Raw genomic sequence first — 26,830 nt, 5'->3', positions numbered from 1 at the left:
CGTCATCGGTACTTACATACGCTGGCCAACGAATCGCCAAAGCCTCTTATATACACTTATATATTTGAGCATACAATACCAACTACAATCCAATACATTCGCGTACTGTACCGCCTCGTTGGCATGGAATTAAACGCTGATCACCATGCCACTGTGGTATAAACAAACAAAGCACCAAAGTCTCTTTAATACATTGTACACTCAAACGTACACCGCCATACGTCGGCGAAGAATCAAAACATAAGCAAATATCATATTTCAAATCAAGCGAGGCTCATTCTGCGTACCACAGCGACAACAACGCTGCATGTGTAGTTACGCACCCATGTCTGGGTAGCTGAGGTAAGGGGTAAACGCTTGAATATCGTCAAGTGTTCTCGCCTTTCACTCTTCTACAATGGGTTGCTACGCTCATGTATTGCACATTCAAAATAACCAAGACAATGTACCAAAGAAGTCGACATATATATAAATATTTTGTTTCCCTTCATTGTGTAATTTTGTATATCAAACAAATACTAATATCAATCACATTGCAGAGCATAAAAGGAAAAATATAAAGCCAAAGATAGACACCTATACACATCATATATACACACCCATACACTCTAGTAAACAAAAAATTTGTTCATTATTTTTCGATCATACATAATATATTAAGTAACTCAAACTTAATGTCAAAAAAGTTCGTTTACAACCTTAGGAAGACTACACGTTCAGTTGTTGGAGTTCCACCAAACATTAATAGGCCCCCACACCCCGTTAGACGTCCTGACTCCCTTCCCCCGATTTCGGAAGAACCCAAATCAATACCTTCCCAAACCCCCATAATGGACTCGGGAAACGATTCTGCCCGTCCCACTCCATCCCCTCTGGCGCCCACTGTCAGTGGTCTTAGCTCCTTAATTTCAACTACGTTCAAGCCTAAAGATATTATGGCATTTGTTGAGCATTTGCCAACCTTTGATGGTACACCTCGTCAATTAGATAGGTTTATCACTAGCGTAGAAGAAATCCTGATGCTCATCAGGGGAGCTGACCAAACACCGTATGGTCTGCTCACTTTGAGGACCATCAGGAACAAAATCATTGATAGGGCCGACGAAGCCTTGGAACTGGCGAATTCCGCCTTGGTTTGGGATGAGATTAAAAACAACCTCATCCGCCTTTACTCGAGCAAGAAAAGTGAGGCCAACTTGTTAAGCGAGCTTAACACATTTTCGGACAACCTGACCTTGGGCCATCTGTTCTTTGGTATATCAAAGGTGAGAAGCCAACTCTTCTCCATACTCAAGAACAGCGAACACAACAACGCCGTTGTAGATGCAAAAAAGGTTGTCTACAACGAGGTTTGCTTTTATGACTGGTTTGAAGGAACCTCTCAAGACTTTCGTCAGCATAAAGTCCCCTTCTACACTTGAACAGGCATACGAGCAATGCCAAATAGAGCAGACCTTATACAGGGCACAAAACAAGCGAACCAACAGACCAGAGCAGAGACCCAATGGACCAGACAATAAAACCTACCGAAATAGCTACGACAACAATTACCGCGGCGGACGAAACGACCGAAATGACCGTAGGGGACCATACACTAACTCTAACTCTAGCCAAAATAGACCATTTAATTCACACAATCGCACACCCCAATCCGGCACCAATGACAACCTGGCCTTCCGAGCACCTTCACATAGTTTGAATAATATAGAGGAGAACCCTCAACCTGATTCAAATTTTCAACAAACGGCCTCGGGAAACCAACAGGGTACATAAGCCCAGCCACGCACAGCCCTTCGCTTCCTTTTATAAAAATCAAACTATGCCAGACAAACCCCCTGAAGTTTTTAATTGACACAGGCTCTACACACTCCTTCATCGACCCAAAATATGTCGACCCTAAACACGCCCATAACACTCAAAACAGCCCTGAACAGTTTTAAAATCTATCAAAACGTCTCTATACCATTTCCACCAGAATTCCAAATCACGGGCAAAATGAACCTTCTACCTTTCAAGTTCCACTCTTATTTTGACGGCTTGATAGGAATGGACTTATTATCTTACCTAAAAACAGAAATAGATTTACCTAACCTAAATCTAAAAACCCCAAGTACCATTATACCCTTATGGACCCACAGTAACTTAACTTCAAAAATATTTAATATCTCTGGACATACGAAAACTATTTTGCCACTACCAGTGGAAACCAAACAGGGCGACTTCTACATCGATTCAATTACAATCAATAATTACTTAATAATATCAGACGGGATTCATAATTCCCAAAACAATATTGCTAATTTCGTTATCACAAACTATAGCGAGATCGATCAGTTATTATACCTCGAGAGCCCGATAAAAAGCATGCCATACTCCACAGCCAACAAGGTTGAACTTTTTAGTATCACTTCAGACACCCCACAGCCCCAAAACTCCGCAGCGTTGCGGACGTCGATCACCTCTCCTCTGAAGAGAAACAAGGCCTACTTTCACTTTGCAAAAGTTATCTAGATATCTTCTACAATGAAGACAAATCATTGACCTTCACCAACAAGATTACACACACGATTAAAACCACGGACGACACCCCCATTCATACATCCATGAGGAGGAAGTCAAAAAACAAATAGAGGCAATGTTAAATCAGGACATTATCAAATCCAGTTGTTCCCCGTGGAGCGCCCCGTCTGGGTTGTTCCAAAGAAAATCAGTCCTACGGGAGAGCAAAAATGGCGTCTAGTTATCGACTATAGAAAACTCAACGAGAAGACTATATCCGATAGATATACGACAAAGCCAAAATTGCATTTACAGTAGAGGGGGGTCACGATGAATTCATTAGAATGCCGTTTGGCCTCAAAAACGCCCCAGCCACCTTCCAAATGGTGATGGACAATATTTTTGGAGACCTTATCGGAACTATTTGCCTAGTTTACCTAGACGATATAATAATTTTCTCAACCTCCTTACAAGAACACCTCATACACTTGAAAACTATTTTTGGAAGACTCAGATCTGCCTACTTTAAAGTACAACTCACCAAATCCTACTTCCTCAGGCGGGAGACAGAATTCCTTGGCCACATCGTTTCACAAGAAGGTGTTAAGCCAAATCCCAATAAGATCGAAGCCATAAAAAACTTTCCATGTCCCCACAGTAAAAAGTCAATTAAGTCTTTCCTAGGTTTGTTGGGATACTACAGAAAATTCATCAGAGATTTTGCGAGACTTACCCAACCCATGACAAAAAAATTAAAGGGTAACAATAAATCGATCATAATAGATGACGAATTCAAAAAGGCCTTTGAATATTGCAAAACTTTACTTTCTAACGACCCAATCCTCCAATACCCGGACTTTACAAAACCTTTTACACTAACCGCGGACGCAAGTAATTTCGCAATAGGAGCTGTCCTATCCCAAGGTCCGGTGCATAGTGATAAGCCCGTACGTTTTGCTAGTAAACCAAAGACACTAGAATAACAAGATGCGTAACGGCCATACATTCGTTTGGCACTATGCAGCCACTTTTTTTGTGAAGGCCAAATTTGCTCTCTTTCCGCTCGCTCACGCTGAGAGCGTAAGAAATGTAAAAATAGAATTTGCTTGCTTGTGTGAGTAAAAACAAGACACGAGAACGCGTATATGTGTGCGTGTTGTGCTAGAAGACGATTTTCGGGCCGAAATCAATTCTGATCGAAGAAACGAATTTACATATTTGGAGTTGTGGCCAATTTCGTAGCAATATGATGAAATAAAATAAAAATTCCCTGACTATTATAATTTTATAGTTTTTTATATTCGTTTGTTAAAATCGCCGCTCGAATTAGCTACCGTTTACATATTTATATTTTATTCTTATTTTATTTATATTATGTTATATTAATTAATTATTTGTAATATATGTAATATTCGGTACCCAGGGAACACCACGGGGAGGCCATTAGAATTGTAATGGGGTCCTTCGAGTCGTCTTGAAATATTTTAATGTATAACATTAAAACATTTCCATGTTCCCCAATTAAGTTATTTTTCTAACTATTGTTTTTTTTTTTTTTATATTTTGCGTCCAGTTTTCAGTCGCCAATTATTTAAATATAAATTTTTTTATTTATGAGATAGAATGCTGAGCTTAGCTTGCTTTTTTTGTTTATCAGCTATCACAGTCCACTTGCAATGCTTAAAAAGCAAAACTTTTATAAGTTTGTTTAACAAATCTGTTCTATGTGCATAACATTCATTATTTTCATAAAACCATAATGAGAAGGCACTACTTTCATTTGTGCACTTAATGCATTGCTCAACAATAAATTTTTTTATACACATTTGTTTTTTATTATTATTAAAAATATTTTCGAAAACTTTAATGTGTATTTTGCAAATATTAAAAAATAAATCAGATGGTGCCTTTAATTTCCCGAAGTCCGAGTCTATTGAGTAGTTTTTCTCATGTATGAAAAGCTCTGATGGAGCTGTTAAATGCTCGGTTTCTTTTAAAATTACCGATCTGCATTTATCCATATATATCCATATATCCAACAAAATATCTACTGGAAGTTAGTTCAATGGGTACATCATTGCACAAAAAGTTATCTATATTTTGGTCAAAGTACCTCTCATTGTCTTGCAGAATTTTGGAAAATGATACAGAGTATTCTTGTTGCTGTATTTCTTTTTTTCAATGAAAGGCTGAATTATTATCGAATCGAACTCTATTGGCAACATAACATCATCAATTTCATAAAAAATTATTAATTTTATTAATAAATAATAAAAATAATAATTTTATTAATAAATAATAAAAATAATAATATTTCATAATAATATTTCATAAAAAATAATAATACGTAGTAGAAAATAAAAATTAATAAAATAAATAAAAATATGAAAACAGTTCGTTGCAAAAGTCATATCGTCAGGCACGAAGTGCGGACACAAGCACTCAACAATCATTGCCTTATTAATTTTTCTCACGCCGCAAGCTGAATACCCTAATGACAAGTATTCTAATATAAAGTCATTTTCGAAATTTATTTTGTGATGTACATAGATTCGTCTATTACTATTTCTAAGCTTTATTTAAATAATAATAACGTTGAGGCCATGCAAAACAAGAATTTTTCGCATGGTGCCAATTGATAAAAAATAATATAGATTTACAGTCAACGAACTTCTAAGGTGAAGGGCATATTTTGTCAAATTTACAATACATGAGCATACGTGTGCACACATACAGTTGTATGCTATCACTGTAAGCGTAGAAAAGAGCTGTTTGCTGTAGCGCTCTCCGCTCTTTCTCTCTCGAACAAAAACTCAAGAGAGCCTGGAGCCACCTCTAGAGCCACGGCCAAAAAATCGCGTGCCAAAAATTTGTATGGCCGTTACTCATCTTGTTATTCTAGTGTCTTTGGTAAAACCCTGTCAACTGCGGAAACAAATTATTCCACAATTGAGAAGGAAATGCTGGCCATTATATGGGCGGTTCAATACTTCAGACCCTACCTCTTTGGCAGGAGATTCACCATAGTCACCGATCACAAACCATTAACTTGGTTAATGAATTTCAAACAACCAAATTCTAAAATAGTTAGGTGGAGACTCCAGCTTCAGGAGCTTCGATTTCTAAGTCGTCTACAAGAAAGGTTCTCAAAATGTAATCGCTGATGCTCTCAGTAGACCAGAGGCCTCTGTCAACCATAACGAAGCCCTATCGATTCCTCAAAATGTTTGCCCCATTTCAGAAAAACCCCTTAATGATTTTAATATTCAGCTCCTGTTCAAAATAACCCCAAATACAAATTACGCCACACTGACCCCGTTTAAACACAAACTTAGGAGGGAATTCTGTAAACCCGATTTTCAGTATGACGACGTAGTTTGCATTCTTAGGCAGTCGTAAAAACCAAACAAGACATGCGCGGTATTTGCTCCCGACCACATTTTGCAAATGGTGGAACAAGCCTACCAAACCTACTTCTCAGCCCACAGTAAATTTAAACTCATTAGATGTTTGATCTTCCTCCCCGAAATAACTGATTGTACGGAGATCGAAAAAATTATAACTGACTATCACTGTAATAGTAACCATCGAGGGATCGATGAAACATATTTACACATAAAACGACAACAGTTCTTCCCACATATAAAAGAGAGAAACATGTTTAAAATTAAAATATGACAGACAATCTCAAAAGATCACCTACCAAATACCCGAACTACCTTCAAAACCGTTGGACATCTTACATATAGATATTTATACCATTAACAAAAATTATAACCTTACTATTATCGATAAATTTTCTAAGTTTGCGGCTGCCTACCCTATAGCTAATAGGAATTGTATTAACGTAGTTAAAGCCTTAAAACATTTCATTTCTCAATTTGGTATCCCCAAAAAGCTGATCTATGATCAGGGAGCAGAATTCGCTAGTGATATGTTCAATAAGTTCAATAATTTAACATTGACCTACACGTTACGTCCTTTCAACAATCCTCTAGTAACTCTCCCGTTGAACGGCTTCACTCGACACTAACTGAGATTTACAGAATAATACTTGACGCCAGAAAACAACAGAAACTCAGTAGCGAACATGACGAGATAATGTCCGAAACCTTAATCACATATAATAACGCTATTCATTCTGCGACTAAACATACCCCCTTTGAACTATTTAACGGACGTACTCATATATTCAACCAAGCAATCCAGTTCAATAATGAACACGACTACTTAACAAAATTAAATGAATTTCGCGAGAAGTTGACGTAGTTAGGAGAACCCTAAAATTAAATGAAACCCGAACAGACCCTGTAGACCTACAACCAGACACTTTAGTCCTTAGAAAGAAAAACTGACGTAATAAGATTACACCCAGGTTTTCGATTACTACTAGGAATCAAAAACTACACAAATCATAAATTCGAAAAACAGTCTTGAAAAAGGACAAAAGCAACAACGTACCTAACCCTGATAATAACTGACCCCACTACCTCTTAACTTACCATTTCAGGTTCACCCTTGTGCCAACTCAGGCTATGCATGTCCATTATTTAAATGATAACACCCCTATAGCCAGGATAGAACTAGGGAAAGCCTTACTAATTGAAAGGTACAAAATAATTAGTCATGTAATTAACTTACAAGACTACAGCAGATGTATGGAACAATTTCATCTGACCATTAATAAATTTAACCCCGACTCCACTTTGACGGACTCCGTCACAATTTTAAAAGCCAAATTAACCCAAGCCCAAGTAAAGCTCAAAGCCCTTACACCATCATATAGAAACAAACGTGGTTTGGTTAACGGATTGGGTAGTCTAGTAAAGGTTGTTACCGGCAATATGGATGCCAACGACGATAAAGAAATACATGAAGAACTTGACAATATAAAGAAAAATTCCGAAGTCATTAATGACAATCTCCAAAAACAAGTAATGTTTAACAACGAAATACTTATAATTATAAATATCACGGACCATATAAATAATGAGCAAATTTTGATAAGCAAATTCTTTGATACCTCACCAAACAAAATCTACAAACACTTAAACTTACAAGATACCCTTCTGGAAGAAATACAATATTTAAATAGGATTAATTATAACATAGAATTATTCATTAACCACTTAAATGACTTAACAGAAAGTATGCTATTGGCGAAAATAAATATAATTCCCAAGTTCATCCTAAATGAACAAGAAATAGATAAAATAAAAACAATACTGGAAAAACAAAATATCACAGTCAAAAATGAACAAAGTATATATAATTTCCTACAAATGAATACGCTAAACTACGAACAAAAAATAATTTTTAATATCAAAGTCCCAATTTTTAAACAACCTTTTTATGCCCTCGCCAGACTAGTTCCATTACCAATAAATAACACATATTTTGTAATAACCCCAAATTACCTAGCTTATAATATTAATAATAAAAAATACCATATGACCCGTAAATGCCCCAAACTGGATAATACATTCTTGTGCGACGAGGACTTTTACGTTGATACACCACAGAACAACACATGCCTGGAACACCTTTTGAACGGAGAAAACAGTTCCTGCAATGTACGGGAAACCGGCCCCATCACCGACGTGTTCGAGGCAGAGAGAGGTTACATCTTCGCGTTCAACGTGAACAAACTGAAGTTATCCCTAACAAACGGCTCTGAGCTCTCAATAATGGGGTCAGCCATCATCAGATACATTAACGAAACAATACAGATTAACGGTATCGATTACGACGGCACGGTTGACACGTTCCCTGAACAGACGGATTTTGCTCTTCCCCCCATGCGAGAAGTAACTAGGAATATCACTATTACGGTACTAAGCCTAGAAAAACTGCACCTCGAAGCCACCCAAACAATGGATTAAATCCTGGCCGTCCATCACAATACCATACAGCACACCTGGACACTCTACACTCTGCTCGGATTGGTAGCGTCCCTAGCAGTCATCTTATGGCTGCACCGACGAACGAAACACATCGTCCACATCCACGAGGATCATCACGTACCAATCTACGCGCCATCCATACCTTCGCTATGACCGTCACTTCGAACTGGGGAGGGAGGAGTTACCACCCCACCCCCTAAACCCCCACGCCTCTAAACAAATCGTCGGACACTCAACCGGGAAGACGGCAACTGGAACACCTCATCCGGCCGAATGCTGACATTGCACACAAAGTTGCACTGCAACATTGTCCCCGGCTAGCCTAATGCCGAGTCGGCATGTTCATTATGTTTACAATTAAGAACCTATGTACTTATGTATAAGATGGAAACCGAGTACTCAAGTAGCCTCTTTCTGACAATAAACTCCACTCTGGTTTTGAACTTCAAGAAAGTCGGTCGCATTTTATTGAAAGTCCACATATATCTGCTGAAAGCTAAAAGCCCTCATACATTTACACATCATATCTTTGCAAAAGGCTCCACCCTCGAGTGCACGGACTTAACTCGCGCGCAGCCTCCAAACACAACCCAGCGCAGACGATTTTTTTGAAGCACTTTATCTGACCTACGCACAGCAGCTCATAAAACAGGCTAGCTCCTATTAACAGGTCAACACGCTGAGCTTTATGAAATTCCGGGTCGGCGAGCTGCAGGTTTTCTGGAATCTTCCAGTCCCCAATGTCCACATTAGAACTTGGCTGGCGATCCGTGATATTGGGAACGATAACTGCTGTTATGCTCGTTGAGAAGTCCGAAGTGACAGACCGAATCGCTATTCCTACCGAGAATCCATCAGTCGCGAAATTGAAATCCCCGATTCCAGTGACGGAGCCGGACGACCTCGACCTCTTAAGTTGCAGTGATTTGCAAACCGAGAGGTGACCAAGTGTTGACCGATTCTGCTCCAGAACGGTTGCAGTGGCTAGCAGCACAATGTCACTACCGAGATCCTGGGAAATTAGAGTAGAAGAAGTCGAAAGCGGGGCAGAAGGTTCAGTGTGGGAGCTTGAAGACACCGTAACATGTGGCTGCGAGGAAGGCGGACCATCTAGATGGAGCAGCGTATGATGCCTGATCCCACAGGTGCGGCAGCGGCTCGAGCTGCATTGCCTATGATGCAGCCAGCGATTTGCTCAGTGGTGCCCAAACCCTTCAACGTACGAATGTGAGCGTTAAATTTGTCCGACAATTCCCGAAGCGATGCCACTGAACCATTCCGTACTACCTTTAAACCCAGAATCTCGGTGATGTGCGCCTGAAAAACGAGACGCCGACTATCAAACCTTTTTTGAAGCAACTCTAAAGCCGCTTCGTAATTACTGTTTGAGATCTCCAATGATTGGATAGTTTCCAGGGCTGAATCCCTCAAACATGACCGCAGATGTTGAAATTTCTCAATGTTGGAGAGGTCTGAATGGCTGTCGATTATGCTCGTGAACACGGAGTAAAAATCCGCCCAGTTTGCGTAGCCTCCGCCAAACGTTGGCAGCTGCACAGGAGGCAACGGCATCGGCCTCGGCCGCGGCTGCGTTTGAGGACCACTACACTGGTGGGGCACAAAACCTTCCGCAAGCGTTGATTGCGGCACGAAATGCACATTGCGTTTGGCTATTTCCGCGCGCACACAAGCCTTGAATTCAACGATGAATTCATCGAAAGACTGGCTCATTTCACTGCCAATTTCGTCGAAGTCCAATTCCTCCAGTTCTGCATGCAGAACATTGAAGGCACTTTGCAGCTCATTAATATGCTCCAGCCTCACCGTAAGAGTGGGTTCGTCGTATCCGCTTAGCGTCTCATTAGACAGCGAAGTTTGTAGCCTCTTTAAAAAGGTCACCCTGTTTTTGTCACCTTCAGCGGGCATAGCAACAAATCGCCTTTAATTCGGTTCAGCGGGAAGATGAGAACAAAATAAATGCCGAAAATGCAAGCAGAGTCAATGCACGTAACGATATATGTAGCAACGTATGTATGTATATACCATATGTAATGCTAGCTCGCTTAAACACAGCCACTATCACCGAAATCACCACTCACTTGCTCAACCGATTGCGATTTAATGTATTTATATTTATTTATAAACGGGATAAGTGCATTAATTAATGCATGCAAATTAACACTATAACATCGGGGTCATCAATGCACACTGGTTTTTTATGTGTTTTTTTTGGCAGAAAGTCAAAAAATTTTTTTAACGGAATAAAAAAATTTATAGTTTCTTTATATTTAGGATAGTCTAATTAGATAAAAAAAAGTCGATTTTTACTTTTTTATGCAACACTGGCTTATTGTCCACCTCTCAAAGACAGGTGATTGTCGATAGCATGCGTAAGACAGAATTGGCGGCAAATCACTTTGCAACATTTGTGGTTAATATTTCCTCAGAGAATTAAAAAGTTTAAGGTGGTGTCATGGAAAACAGTAGGCCAGGTATGTAGATTTGTAGTTTAGTAAAATTTTTGTGTATGTTATATGTTTTTGTGTAGTTGTATCCTGTTTTGTTTATGTTCCTTTTTTATAGTCAACTTAACAAATGTAGCTGTGTTTCGTGGAATATAACTTTTGTATGGCAAACCACTTCAAAAGAATTTTAACGGCAAGTTATTAACTAACATGTGTATAATATTATACAACTAGTTTCATAGGCACCTTTTTGTTCCTTTTTGAAAAAATTACGTTTTTGTAGATGAATACTTGTTTGGGCATGCAGAGCTGCTAGACATTTGGAGCAACAATAGTCGCTCTGAGGATGCAGTTAGACAGCATATATTTAAAAAAAATTGGTCAGAATAATTTAAATGAATGTTGTATTTCATTGATAAATAAAAAAGTTAAGTCCTTTGATTACATAAGGAAATATTTGCCAGGTTGCAATAGATCGTTGGAGGTTGAAGAAAAAAACACTTCAAATGGCTGGCATCTAGTATTAGTATAATCGCTGATTGGAAAACTCCAAACAAAGTTGGTCGTCCAAAACTAGTTTATGAAAAGGCTAGTGCCATTAAAATTAGTAGACAATGAAAAAAAATAATTTGGATCAACAGATCGCTACGGTTTTGTCGTCCTTTTAAAATTGAATTTATTAAGGAAACTCGAGAGCTTATATTAGCAGAAAAAGAAAACTTGGATACCCAGATTTGTAATCTGCACATATATTTGCATAAAATAAACAACATTAAAATATTTGTAAAATATGTCGGTCAAATGACACTAATAGACGGCAAAGTCTTAAACATATTAACAGGATGTAACTCTTGCAAATGTTGCCCGATTTGCGGAGCAAAGTCAACGCATTTAATGAATGTGAATGACTTTAATTAAGATATTTTTGATGCTAAATATGATGCTTATATAATATAATTAAATATAGATAAAAATTTTTTTTTTTTGGTAAGGTAAATATTTTTATGGCATATCGGCCAGATCGTTTATATGGCAGATATATGAAAGCTGACCAAATCACTTGAAACTATGTGAATCATCTTGGGGGAAGAAAAGAGTAACACAAAACAAATTTGGTGAAGATAGGTCATCATTTCGAATTTCTGCCAAAAAAAACGCATAAAAAAACACATGTTTAGCTATTGAGCTTTTTCAATAGCTGTTGCGAATAATAAAAGCCGAAGAAAGTTTGTTTATTTTACGACACTGTTTATTTTGCGAATTGTTTACGGCAGCTAGGGCCGACAAAGAGCTATATCGAATGCACAAGTTTAGTCTTTTCCGAAACACGAAGAAGTGGCAATTGGCGGGACAGACAGCCGAAATGCAGCGCCCAAGCTTAACGTAGGTAGATAACAAAAAAGAACAAGGAATGAGCGCCGTATAGATAAATGCGTGCGAGAACAGCGGTTTGCACTATGGGCATCGCAACTGCTACCACTGCCTAATTCGGCTTACAATATTAAAGAGTATGAGATTAGTCTACTGCACAGTTTTGGCGACTACATGACCCAACATACGGTTCCAAAGATCTCTTAAATAAAAACAAGAAACAGAGGAATAAAGCTCAAACCGCTAGCTAAAAAACACATACCATATACGCACTAAATACTGCTTTAAATTTATTGGAAGAAACACGATATGAACTAATAGCACTGTCAACTAATGAAATAAATTTACAACCACAAGAAACTACTCAAATACACATTCAGACCAAAAGACCAGAGAGGGCTTAATGTAATTCTTCGAAACGTCCATCATGTTACAGACAAAGACGATATTATCAATCAAGGGCATAAAGTTATAAACTCTTCGGGAAAAAATACCTTTAACAGGAACAACTAATCAAACGACACAATAAAGTACAACAAATAACGTAGTAAGCTTAAAGACGCCAGCTATATTCCATGTCGAAGTCTTAAATAAAAACCTAGTAACTAGCCATCAATCCAACTCAACAACTCAACCTACTATTGTACCTGATATACAGCCTGCTTCAACTCAATTAAGCCAAACAGCAAAAAATGATTTTGACGAACTTAAACAAATGAAACAATTAATAGTCCAAATGACAAATATGATGAACATTTTCACGCTTTTATTATCTAGACTTGACAAATAAACATCTAACAATCGCCATCTGGAATGCTAACGGACTTTTAAGCCATTTACTTGAACTAAAAACATTCATACATTCATCATATAAGCATACGTAACTATTATATTTTCTCTACTAATCAACCGGACGGTAAGGCCCATGGTGATAATAATTAAATAAAGCATTAAGTGCATAGAGCTCGATGGATTCAAAAAGGACTTCATACAGGCAACTACCAAAGGCACTAGAATAACAAGATGCGTAACGGCCATACAAATTTTTGGCACGCGATTTTTTGGCCGTGGCTCTAGAGGTGGCTCCAGGCTCTCTTGAGTTTTTGTTCGAGAGAGAAAGAGCGGAGTGCGCTACAGCAAACAGCTCTTTTCTACGCTTACAGTGATAGCATACAACTGTATGTGTGCACACGTATGCTCATGTATTGTAAATTTGACAAAATATGCCCTTCACCTTAGAAGTTCGTTGACTGTAAATCTATATTATTTTTTATCAATTGGCACCATGCGAAAAATTCTTGTTTTGCATGGCCTCAACGTTATTATTATTTAAATAAAGCTTAGAAATAGTAATAGACGAATCTATGTACATCACAAAATAAATTTCGAAAATGACTTTATATTAGAATACTTGTCATTAGGGTATTCAGCTTGCGGCGTGAGAAAAATTAATAAGGCAATGATTGTTGAGTGCTTGTGTCCGCACTTCGTGCCTGACGATATGACTTTTGCAACGAACTGTTTTCATATTTTTATTTATTTTATTAATTTTTATTTTCTACTACGTATTATTATTTTTTATGAAATATTATTATGAAATATTATTATTTTTATTATTTATTAATAAACAATTATAATTTTAAAATTTTTTTTAAATTCGTTTGTTAAGATCGCCGCTCGAATTAGCTACCTTTTACATATTTATATTTATGTTAATAATTAATTATTATGTGTTAAATATATACACTACTTTTATTTGTGCACTAATGCTCAACAATAAATTTTTTTATTCACATTTGTTTTTTATTCTTTTTAAAAATATTTCAAAAACTTTAATGTGTATTTTACAAATATTAATAAAAAGATCAGATGAGGACTTTAGTTTTCCGAATTATTAAAAACTTAAGTAATAAAAATTAATAAAATAAATAAAAATATGAAAACTGTTTATTGTAAAAGTCATATCTGGAGGCTCAAAGTGCGGACACAAGTACTCAACAATCACTGCATTATTAATTTTTCTCACGTCGCAAGCTGAATACCCTAATGGCCAGTATTCTAATATAAAGACATTTTCGAAATTTATTTTGTGATGTACACAGATTCGGCTATTACTATTTTTAAGCTTTATTTAAATAATAATAACGTTAAGGCAATGCAAAACAAGAATTTGTCGCATGGTGCCAATTGATAAAAAATAATATAGATTTAAAGTCAACGAACTTCTAAGGTGAAGAGCATATTTACAATGCATGAGCATACATGTGAACACACACATACAGTTGTCTGCTATCACTGTATGCGTAGAAAAGAGGTGTAACTGTAGCGCTCTCCGCTCTTTCTCTCTCGAACAAAAACTCGATCGTATGGCGTTAAGCATCTTGTTATTCTAGTGTCTTTGCTACTACTGTATCGACCTCAGACAAAACGGGTCCAATAAATATATCAGTTTATTGCCCGCCTAAATTTAATAATACAAAAGACCAATACCTCGATTTTCTAAAATCGGTACTTGGCAGGAGGTGACTATAATGCCAAACACATAACTTGGGGGTCCAGACTTACCACTGCAAAGGAACGTCAACAGTATGAAGCAATTAGCACTGGTGTTCACACTATAAACTTGTGCGGACACTTAATGAGTTCAATTCGGGTGTTTGAATCTAACTGACTCGCTGCTGCGAGGGCTTCGCCTTTTATTCATTCTTACATAGGTTCTTATCATCGTCCTCACCATCGTTTTCGCTCCTTACAGTGACTAATGGACGCGAGTTTAGCACTGCTTCATATGTAAAGCTGTTTTCACCAATAACTCGGTTAGGTGATGCTTCACTGATTTTACACCGGCTTCCCATAAACCTACCATTTGGGGGCTTCCCGGGGGAATAAAGTGCCACTTGTTGCCTTCTTTTTCTAGTGTAGGTGCTAACTCATTATTGTTTTTAATGGCAGCTACATATTCTTTGTCCAATACTCTTGAAGCTCCCACGAAGTTTGTTCCATTATATGAGTCTATGTTCTCACTCTTGCCTCGTATTGCAAAGAACCGTCGAAGAGCCCCCAGGAATTTGTCTGACGAAAGGTCGCTAACAGCTTCCAGATGTATCGCTTTTGTTGCCTTTCAAACAAATACACTATTGTATCCTTTACACGTTTTTTGACCTCTTCCCTTTGAGCAGCGGTCTGGAACGGTCTGGCGGAGTCGATTCCAGTATTTTGAAACGAGTAATCAGCCGTTTCTCAATAAAGTGGTAAATTTCCCATCAGTTGACTGGACATATCTTGCTTATATCGTATGCATATGTTGGCGCATACTTCTGTAAGCTAGTGTATGTGCTAGAATATTTCACAAGAATAGTAATTTCATCATTTTGGGAAATCATTGGTATTTCATCATATTGCATTATTGCATACTGCGTTGCTATTGGTCGGCTTTATTTTTGTAGCTTTAGCATCTCCCGTTTCAGCGCGGCGGCAGCGTGTGGTCGCTGTCGCCGAGTGTGGTTCGAAGGTAAGCACGGAGAAGAAGTGAGTGACCTTCGGTGCCTTCGAAACTTGCTGCGTGAAATGGAAAGTAATAATTGTTGTCCGAAATCAGAAGTGGGATCACAACAATTCGGTACAAAGTTTACGGGCGATAGTCGAAAGGAAATAAAGAAAATAAAGTGGTAGCTGAATTATTAAAAGCGTCGGTGCCTGGCGTACGTTTTCACAACGAACCTAAAGATACGAGCAGAGCTACAACAACAACTCAGAGCCCACTTGTTCGTCAGAAATGCCGAAAAGAAAGTCAGAAAAAGAAAAAAAAAAGAAAAGAAGTCAGAAAAGAAGAGTCACAAAATGCAAACACCGATTAGATGCCATAGTTGTGGTAAACTCGGTCACAAGGCGAGAGAAACGAGACGAGACCAGGCGATAGCAGCGGCAGATCTAAAGTTACGTGTTTCAAATGTGGCAACGTTGGACATATTGCATCGGCAAGCGGTTTCCATTTTTTCTTTGATTCTCATTCCGAATGCTCGTTAATAAAAGAGACAATAAGCGAGAAGCTTGCCGGCAAGAGACGCCATGATCTTGTAGTTTTGAGAGGCATATTGTTAAGAGTAATTTGCAAATTCGGTCCAATTTATGAATTTAATCTTGAATTGTTATTTCACGTAGTTGATAAGAAATGCCTTAAATATGATATGATGATTGGGCAAGATATTTTTCAGCTTGGTTTGAGAGTAATGTTAAAAAGTAACAGTTTCAATTTTTACAAAACTTAAACGGTATTATCGATAAATGACGATAGCATTTTAAATAAGGTCGACTCAATTGCTAGTGATAAATCTAAACTTAATGCTATATTGGCCAAATTGTCAAATAGGCTTTGTATTGACTATCGTGAGTTGAACGCAAATACAGTGTCAGATAAGTATCCGTTGCCGTTAATATCAGACCAGATTGATCGCTTACGTGGCGGGAAATATTTTTCCAGTTTGGATATGGTTTTTATGGTTTTTATCAGATGCCAATTCACCCCGATTCTGTTGAGAGAACAGCTTTTATGACCCCTGAAGGTCAATATGTCTTTTTGGCAATGATGTTCGGATTAAAGAATGCGTCATCTGTTTTTCAGCGTGCCATAGTCCATGCCCTGGTGAATTTAGTTAATACCTATGCGGTTGTCTATATTGATGATGTGTTGATTGTCTCAGATTTTGAAGAGGAAGCGTTCGAAAGATTGGAGAAAGTGCTAAGCGTGTTATCAATGTCAGGGTTTTCTTTCAATGTAAAAAAATGTCAATTTCTGCGAAAGGAAATAGAACACTTCGGTTTCGTTGTAAAGGAGGGTGAACTGAAGCCAAATCCACGAAAAATTCAGGCATTATCTCATCTTCCAGAACCAGGTTCAATCACACAGATACGACAGTTCATCCTTCTTCAGGCAGTTCGTCCATAGATTTTCCGAAGTGATGAAACCATTGTACCAATTAACCACGTACCACGTTAGCAGAATCTAAATACCACTCTTATGAGCTCGAAACATTGGCAGTCTTTAATGCCATCAAGTGCTTGAGTGCCGTCATTACATAATCGGTAAACAGTTTAATGTGATAGGAATGCAAAGTATGATAAGGCCAGAGTTGATAAAAAGCATGCCCGTATGGTAAAATATAAGATTGGTGATCATGTGTTATTAAAGAGTGGAGAAAGACACCAAACTAAATTAGATCCTAAATACAAAGTACCGTTTCTTATAGTAGAGTTGCTAGATGGAGATCGTTACATGTTGAAATCATTAACGACTAAGCGAATGTACAAGTATCCACATGATAGTGTACGCAGTTTGCCCGATGAAAGAGAGACTCGTGAGTTAATAGAAGAGCTTGACGACGGCAACAGGGAAGAAAACGTAGAAAAAGTGTAAGATAGTGTAGTAGTGTAAGATAGCCAGACGATTGAGCTTGAGTAGTAGAGAGACTGTACTCTAATCGTTAAGTTGAAGAATATCCTACTAAGCTAATCTCTGATGAAATGTATGGTTGATAGCCAAATTGTTGGGTTTGTGCGGAAGACAGCGTTGACTCTAGAGGAGATTGAGAAAGTTTATCCCGCCAAACTAACATTTGAAAACACAAGAAGTGTAAGAAAATTTTCTAATTTGGGAAAGTTTAGTATAACAACGACAAGTAATTTATCCAATTCAATTAAATTCATCTATTGAATCATATCAAAATACTCCACCAGCTGAACATAGATATTCTGAATTACCACTTTTAACAAATTAATTTCTAATATGGCAGATTATTGCAATAGATTTAAGCTCTATATATAAAGTATTTTACTTTTATTAGAAAATAAATGTCTACATGAGCTAATTTAGGTTTACAAGATAGAGTTTCTCCTTTAATGGAACAATTAATTTTTTTCCACGACCACGCATTATTAATTTTAGTAATAATTACAGTATTAGTAGGATACTTAATATTTATATTATTTTTTAAAAATTATGTAAATAGATTTCTTTTACATGGACAACTTATTGAAATAATTTGAACTATTTTACCAGCAATTATTTTATTATTTATTGCTCTTCCTTCTTTACGTTTACTTTATTTATTAGATGAATTTAATGAACCATCTGTAACTTTAAAAAGAATTGGTCATCGATGATATTGAAACTACGAATATTCAGATTTTAATAATATTGAATTTGATTCATATATGATTCCAACAAATGAATTAACAACTGATGGATTTCGATTATTAGATAATGATAACCGAGTAATTTTACCTATAAACTCTCAAACTCCAGTTTTAGTAAAAGCTGCTGACGTTATTCATTCTTGAACAGTACCTGCTTTAGGAGTAAAAGTTGATGGTACACCAGGACGATTAAACCAAACTAATTTCTTTATTAATCGACCAGGTTTATTTTATGGTCAATGTTCAGAAATTTGTGGGGCTAATCATAGATTTATGCCAATTGTAATTGAAAGTGTCCCTGTAAATTACTTTATCAAATGAATTTCTAGAAATAGTTCTTCATTAGATGACTGAAAGCAAGTACTGGTCTCTTATACCATTTTATAGTAAATTAGCACTTACTTCTAATGATAAAAAAATTAGTTAAAACTATAACATTAGTATGTCAAACTAAAATTATTAAACATTTAATATTTTTTAATTCCACAAATAGCACCAATTAGATTAGATTATTATTATTTATTTATTTTTTGTATTACATTTATTTTATTTTGTTCTATTAATTATTATTCTTATATGCCAAATTCACATAAATCTAATGAATTAAAAAAAAATTAATTTAAATTCAATAAACTGAAAATGATAAGAAATTTATTTTCTGTATTCGACCCTTCAGCTATTTTTAATTTTTCACTTAATTGATTAAGAACATTTTTAGGACTTTTAATAATTACATAAATTTACTGATTAATACCTTCTCGTTATAATATTTTATGAAATTCAATTTTATTAACTCTTCATAAAGAATTTAAAACTTCTTCATTTTAATTTTATTTAATAATTTTATAGGATTATTTTCATATATTTTTACAAGAACAAGTCATTTAACTTTAACTTTATCTTTAGCTTTACCTTTATGATTATGTTTTATACTATATGGTTGAATTAATCATACACAACATATATTTGCTCACTTAGTTCCTCAAGGAACACCCGCTGTTCTTATACCTTTTATAGTATGTATTGAAACTATTAGAAATATTATTCGACCTGGAACATTAGCTGTTCGATTAACTGCTAATATAATTGCTGGACATTTATTATTAACTCTTTTAGGAAATACAGGACCTTCTATATCTTATTTATTAGTAACATTTTTATTAATAGCTCAAATTGCTTTATTAGTGTTAGAATCAGCTGTAGCTATAATTCAATCTTATGTATTTGCTGTATTAAGAACTTTATATTCTAGAGAAGTAAATTAATGTCTACACCCTCAAATCACCCTTTTCATTTAGTGGATTACAGTCCATGACCATTAACAGGAGCTATTGGAGCTATAACAACTGTATCAGGTATAGTAAAATGATTTCATCAATATGATATATCATTATTTTTATTAGATAATATTATTACTATTTTAACAGTATACCTACCAATGATGACGAGATGTATCACGAGAAGGAACATATCAAGGTTTACATACTTATGCAGTAACTATTGGTTTACGTTGAGGAATAATTTTATTTATTTTATCAGAAGTTATATTTTTTGTAAGATTTTTTTGAACTTTTATTCATAGAAGTTTATCACCCGCTATTGAATTAGGAGCATCATGACCTCCTATAGGAATTATTTCATTTAATCCATTCCAAATTCCTCTATTAAATACATCTATTTTATTAGCTTCAGGAGTCACTGTAACCTGAGCTCACCATAGCCTTATAGAAAATAATGATTCAAAAACTACTCAAGGTTTATTTTTTACAGTTTTATTAGGAGTATATTTTACAATACTTTAAGCCTATGAATATATTGAAGATCCATTTACTATCGCAGATTCAGTTTATGGATCAACATTTTATATAGCAACAGGATTTCATGGAATTCATGTATTAATTGGAACAACTTTTTTATTAGTATGTTTATTACGACATTTAAATAATCATTTTTCAAAAAATCATCATTTTGGATTTGATGTAGTTTGATTATTTTTATATATCACAATTTACTGGTGAGGAAGATAATTTATTATTAATTTCATTAATATTAATTAAACCAAATTTATTAATAATTATTTATCTATATAGTATAAATGTATATTTGACTTCCAATCATAACGTCTATTAATTAATAGTATAGATAATTTTTTCTATTGTTTTTATTGCTTTATTAATTTTATTAATTACAACCATTGTTATAATTTTAGCTTCAATTTTATCAAAAAAAAGCTTTAATTGATCGAGAAAAAAGATCCCCATTCGAATGCGAATTTGACCGAAAATTTTCGTCTCGATTACCATTTTCCTTACGTTTTTTTTTAATTACTATTATTTTTTTTTATTTTTAATGTAGAAATTGCATTAATTTTACCTATAATTATTATTATAAAATATTCTAATATTATAAGTTGAACAATTACTTCCATTATTTTTATTTTAATTTTATTAATTGGTTTATATCATGAATGAAATCAAGAGCTCAATGAAGCTGGGTTCGGAAAAATCGAATTTTTGAAATTTAAAAGCTGGAATCGTTTGCCCATTTTTTGCCCATGTTTGCCCACCAATTAGTTTTTTTTGCCCACGTCCAGTTTTTGAGATATGAATTTTCGAACAAGTTCGAAAATTTTCGAAGATCAAAAATTTCACTTTTTTCAAAATTTTTTTTTTTTAATCGCAATAACTTCGTTTGCCCACGTTTGCCCACCCTTTAGAATTTTGAAATTTTCGAAAATTTTCGAAGATCAAAAATTTCACTTTTTTCAATTTTTTTTTTTTAAATCGCAATAACATCGTTTGCCCACGTTTGCCCACCCTTTAGAATTTTGAAAAAATTTATACTTTAGAAAATATAAGACATTCAAGTTTACCTCGGTCTACTGAGAGAATAAAGCGTTTGACCATCTATTAAAACGAAATATTAACAATAAAAATCGTTTGCCCAACCATTATTATAAGTTTTTATCGTTTGCCCACCCTTCAAAATACTGTTTAAAAAATTTTTTTTTCGATTGCCCACACTTAAAAAATATCTAATTCCGTTTGCCCACCCCTTTAAAATAAAAATTTTCAATAAAAAACGTTTGCCCACCCTTTAAAAATAATTTATCTCGTTTGCCCACCTCTTAAAACTATAAAAATTCGATTGCCCATCCTTTAAAATAAGTTTTTTTTCGTTTGCCCATCCTTTAAAATTAGTTTATTTCGTTCGCCCACCCTTCAAAATTAGTTTATTTCGTTTGCCCACCCTTCGAAATTAGTTTTTTTTCGTTTGCCCACTCTTAAAAATAAAAAATTTCGATTGCCCACCTCTTAAAAATAAATAATTTCGTTTGCCCATCCTTTAAAATTAAATTTTAACGTTTGCCCACCCTTCGAAATTAGTTTTTTTTCGTTTGCCCACCCTTCGAAATTAGTTTTTTTTCGTTTGCCCACTCTTAAAAATAAAAAATTTCGATTGCCCACCTCTTAAAAATAAATAATTTCGTTTGCCCATCCTTTAAAATTAAATTTTAACGTTTGCCCACCCTTCGAAATTAGTTTTTTTCGTTTGCCCACCCTTCGAAATTAGTTTTTTTCGTTTGCCCACTCTTAAAAATAAAAAATTTCGATTGCCCACCTCTTAAAAATAAATAATTTCGTTTGCCCATCCTTTAAAATTAAATTTTAACGTTTGCCCACCCTTCGAAATTAGTTTTTTTTCGTTTGCCCACCCTTCGAAATTAGTTTTTTTCGTTTGCCCACTCTTAAAAATAAAAAATTTCGATTGCCCACCTCTTAAAAATAAATAATTTCGTTTGCCCATCCTTTAAAATTAAATTTTAACGTTTGCCCACCCTTCGAAATTAGTTTTTTTCGTTTGCCCACCCTTCGAAATTAGTTTTTTTCGTTTGCCCACTCTTAAAAATAAAAAATTTCGATTGCCCACCTCTTAAAAATAAATAATTTCGTTTGCCCATCCTTTAAAATTAAATTTTAACGTTTGCCCACCCTTCGAAATTAGTTTTTTTCGTTTGCCCACCCTTCGAAATTAGTTTTTTTCGTTTGCCCACTCTTAAAAATAAAAAATTTCGATTGCCCACCTCTTAAAAATAAATAATTTCGTTTGCCCATCCTTTAAAATTAAATTTTAACGTTTGCCCACCCTTCGAAATTAGTTTTTTTCGTTTGCCCACCCTTCGAAATTAGTTTTTTTTCGTTTGCCCACTCTTAAAAATAAAAAATTTCGATTGCCCACCTCTTAAAAATAAATAATTTCGTTTGCCCATCCTTTAAAATTAAATTTTAACGTTTGCCCACCCTTCGAAATTAGTTTTTTTCGTTTGCCCACCCTTCGAAATTAGTTTTTTTCGTTTGCCCACTCTTAAAAATAAAAAATTTCGATTGCCCACCTCTTAAAAATAAATAATTTCGTTTGCCCATCCTTTAAAATTAAATTTTAACGTTTGCCCACCCTTCGAAATTAGTTTTTTTTCGTTTGCCCACCCTTCGAAATTAGTTTTTTTCGTTTGCCCACTCTTAAAAATAAAAAATTTCGATTGCCCACCTCTTAAAAATAAATAATTTCGTTTGCCCATCCTTTAAAATTAAATTTTAACGTTTGCCCACCCTTCGAAATTAGTTTTTTTCGTTTGCCCACCCTTCGAAATTAGTTTTTTTCGTTTGCCCACTCTTAAAAATAAAAAATTTCGATTGCCCACCTCTTAAAAATAAATAATTTCGTTTGCCCATCCTTTAAAATTAAATTTTAACGTTTGCCCACCCTTCGAAATTAGTTTTTTTCGTTTGCCCACCCTTCGAAATTAGTTTTTTTCGTTTGCCCACTCTTAAAAATAAAAAATTTCGATTGCCCACCTCTTAAAAATAAATAATTTCGTTTGCCCATCCTTTAAAATTAAATTTTAACGTTTGCCCACCCTTCGAAATTAGTTTTTTTCGTTTGCCCACCCTTCGAAATTAGTTTTTTTCGTTTGCCCACTCTTAAAAATAAAAAATTTCGATTGCCCACCTCTTAAAAATAAATAATTTCGTTTGCCCATCCTTTAAAATTAAATTTTAACGTTTGCCCACCCTTCGAAATTAGTTTTTTTCGTTTGCCCACCCTTCGAAATTAGTTTTTTTCGTTTGCCCACTCTTAAAAATAAAAAATTTTAATTGCCCACCTCTTAAAACTAAATAAATTCGTTTGCCCACCCTAAACTCTTAAGAATAAATAAATTCGATTGCCCGCCATATAAACACGTGTATGCGCTACTTGCCTAGTTTTAGGATCTGCCTATATAACACGTGCAGACGCACAGGTGTTTGTGGGTTTATATAGACCCAAAATTGGTTCCGATTGCCAATCTTGCATAATTTTCAAAAACCACTTTATGATAGGGTCTGATTTTTTACCTGTAACAAAGGGTTACATTTTTTAGGAATGGTTTTTTACATGGCAGGTCACTTGTCGGTATTTGAAAATCGCTCTCCTCCTATTAGGTATAAAAGTGAAAAAGGGTTAAATTTTGTAAAATAATTCATTTAATTGTATTTTTAAACAACGCTTGCAAAGGACTTAAGATTGTAATTTCAACAACAATTATTTGATACACTTTTAAACAAAGCTTAAGTCTTAAAAATAAACATTAATTTTTCCGGGTGTATATCAAAATGTGGAGTGTCATTTTGGTATTCAGAGCTGAGAACTTTTTCCATTGCCTGCACATATCGTTGTGCACTTCCCAAGATCCAGTGACTCTGCGGCAATATGCAATGTAATGTCCAATTTCCCCTCCCATCGCAGGAACATATTCGATGGCACCACTTAAAATATATTTCTTTTCCTGTATTAAAATTTCCTCCGGTACTTGAAGTAAAGTGGTCGTTCCTGGTGTACCGTTATGATGAATCTGATGAAAAGCATCCATTGCAAATTCTATATCAAGTATGACATGCGGTCCTGGCTCCCTTTCAAGGATCTGTTGTCCGCCGCATATTTTGCATTCTCCATCCGTTGTTGCGAAAAACTCATCAATAAAAGGGATCACTACCTTCTGGACGTCGAGGTGGCCAACTTTTTCGACATCTATAACCTCCAGCCGATGAAGGATAGATTTTTGGTTCCCGCAATCATTGTTGTTTTGTTTATGGGTCCGATGACTTGACGCACTGGGTACTCCATTCAGTGCTTTTTCAATAAAAGACCCAATATTTGCGTCGCATTTTATAATCTGGTGTTTTTCTTCAAAAAAACTTTTTAGAACCAGACCTCTGTCGCAGTATAGACTGGACGAAACTCCCTCGACGGCATACTTTTTCACCAATTCTACCGTCAAGTTGTCAGTGTAGAAATCATCCAATTGGCTTTTGTAATAAAAATTGTCTATGTACGCGGTCGACAATATTTCCACGAGAGAGTCAAACGGACAAGTATTTTTGAATTGCAATAGTTGTTTGCCAATCCAGACGGGTCCCATTGATCCACCATTATGTAAAATTTCGTCCTGTTTCCTTCGATGTGGGCGATTGTATAATAATTCCACATTGGGACATTTTTTTAGATATTTTCCTCTTGGTCTTTCATTGGTCTGTTCAACGAAATCCATTTCCTTGTTTTCATCTTCATTGTCATTGTCTTCAGCATCATTTCCTTCCGTGGGCTTTATCGTTTTATTCTTCACCTTCCAGTTTTCTTCTTCTAAAAGGTATTCCACTTCGCTTTCTTCAAGTATTTCCTCCAGGAATCCCTTGGTTTCCTTACGGCACATTTTCTTAGGTGCGTTTTCTTTTATAAAGCTGGGAATTTTAACGGTCTTGCGTTTCATCGCGGCTCGTTCTAGCTTGCAAACAGCTTCGATGCATCGGATATGTTGCACCACGAATTTATCCGCTCTCACTGGTCGGTGGAATATGCTCATGTCCGTGTTTTTTAAATCCTTGAAATAGGCTTCCACAAGAGCCGAAGAGCCGACATCATATTTGGAACAGAACTTTTCCTTCATCACGTTTGTCCATAAAACAAAATATTTGCACAACTTAATTAATGGTGGCATTAGCTCGGGTAGGAAATACGGATTTGGGCGACAGTTGACCGAATTGCAATTTAACGCTTCTTCTTCGGCAGCGATTTTTATATTAGAGATAAAGTCCGTAACATCCTCGTCAATTTCCTCCTGGTCATCTGGTATGTATTTGTGAGAGCGTGAGAGCGGATAAATTCGTGGTGCAACATATCCGATGCATCGAAGCTGTTTGCAAGCTAGAACGAGCCGCGATGAAACGCAAGACCGTTAAAATTCCCAGCTTTATAAAAGAAAACGCACCTAAGAAAATGTGCCGTAAGGAAACCAAGGGATTCCTGGAGGAAATACTTGAAGAAAGCGAAGTGGAATACCTTTTAGAAGAAGAAAACTGGAAGGTGAAGAATAAAACGATAAAGCCCACGGAAGGAAATGATGCTGAAGACAATGACAATGAAGATGAAAACAAGGAAATGGATTTCGTTGAACAGACCAATGAAAGACCAAGAGGAAAATATCTAAAAAAATGTCCCAATGTGGAATTATTATACAATCGCCCACATCGAAGGAAACAGGACGAAATTTTACATAATGGTGGATCAATGGGACCCGTCTGGATTGGCAAACAACTATTGCAATTCAAAAATACTTGTCCGTTTGACTCTCTCGTGGAAATATTGTCGACCGCGTACATAGACAATTTTTATTACAAAAGCCAATTGGATGATTTCTACACTGACAACTTGACGGTAGAATTGGTGAAAAAGTATGCCGTCGAGGGAGTTTCGTCCAGTCTATACTGCGACAGAGGTCTGGTTCTAAAAAGTTTTTTTGAAGAAAAACACCAGATTATAAAATGCGACGCAAATATTGGGTCTTTTATTGAAAAAGCACTGAATGGAGTACCCAGTGCGTCAAGTCATCGGACCCATAAACAAAACAACAATGATTGCGGGAACCAAAAATCTATCCTTCATCGGCTGGAGGTTATAGATGTCGAAAAAGTTGGCCACCTCGACGTCCAGAAGGTAGTGATCCCTTTTATTGATGAGTTTTTCGCAACAACGGATGGAGAATGCAAAATATGCGGCGGACAACAGATCCTTGAAAGGGAGCCAGGACCGCATGTCATACTTGATATAGAATTTGCAATGGATGCTTTTCATCAGATTCATCATAACGGTACACCAGGAACGACCACTTTACTTCAAGTACCGGAGGAAATTTTAATACAGGAAAAGAAATATATTTTAAGTGGTGCCATCGAATATGTTCCTGCGATGGGAGGGGAAATTGGACATTACATTGCATATTGCCGCAGAGTCACTGGATCTTGGGAAGTGCACAACGATATGTGCAGGCAATGGAAAAAGTTCTCAGCTCTGAATACCAAAATG

At 35.8% G+C, this 26,830-nt stretch overlaps 1 protein-coding gene across 1 annotated transcript; it reads left to right on the top strand.

The window, feature by feature from the left end:
* Positions 1 to 18,070: 18,070 nt before the first annotated feature.
* On the top strand, positions 18,071 to 18,827 carry LOC116800960 (cytochrome c oxidase subunit 2-like). The gene is given in 1 exon segment (XM_032717880.1): positions 18,071 to 18,827. A coding segment is annotated over 1 exon segment (699 nt). The 5' UTR covers positions 18,071 to 18,085; the 3' UTR covers positions 18,785 to 18,827.
* Positions 18,828 to 26,830: the final 8,003 nt, after the last annotated feature.

The sequence above is a fragment of the Drosophila sechellia genome, chromosome 3L, assembly GCF_004382195.2.
Source record: "Drosophila sechellia strain sech25 chromosome 3L, ASM438219v1, whole genome shotgun sequence".
Taxonomy (NCBI): domain Eukaryota; kingdom Metazoa; phylum Arthropoda; class Insecta; order Diptera; family Drosophilidae; genus Drosophila; species Drosophila sechellia.
This window is presented reverse-complemented; position numbering and strand designations above follow the sequence as displayed.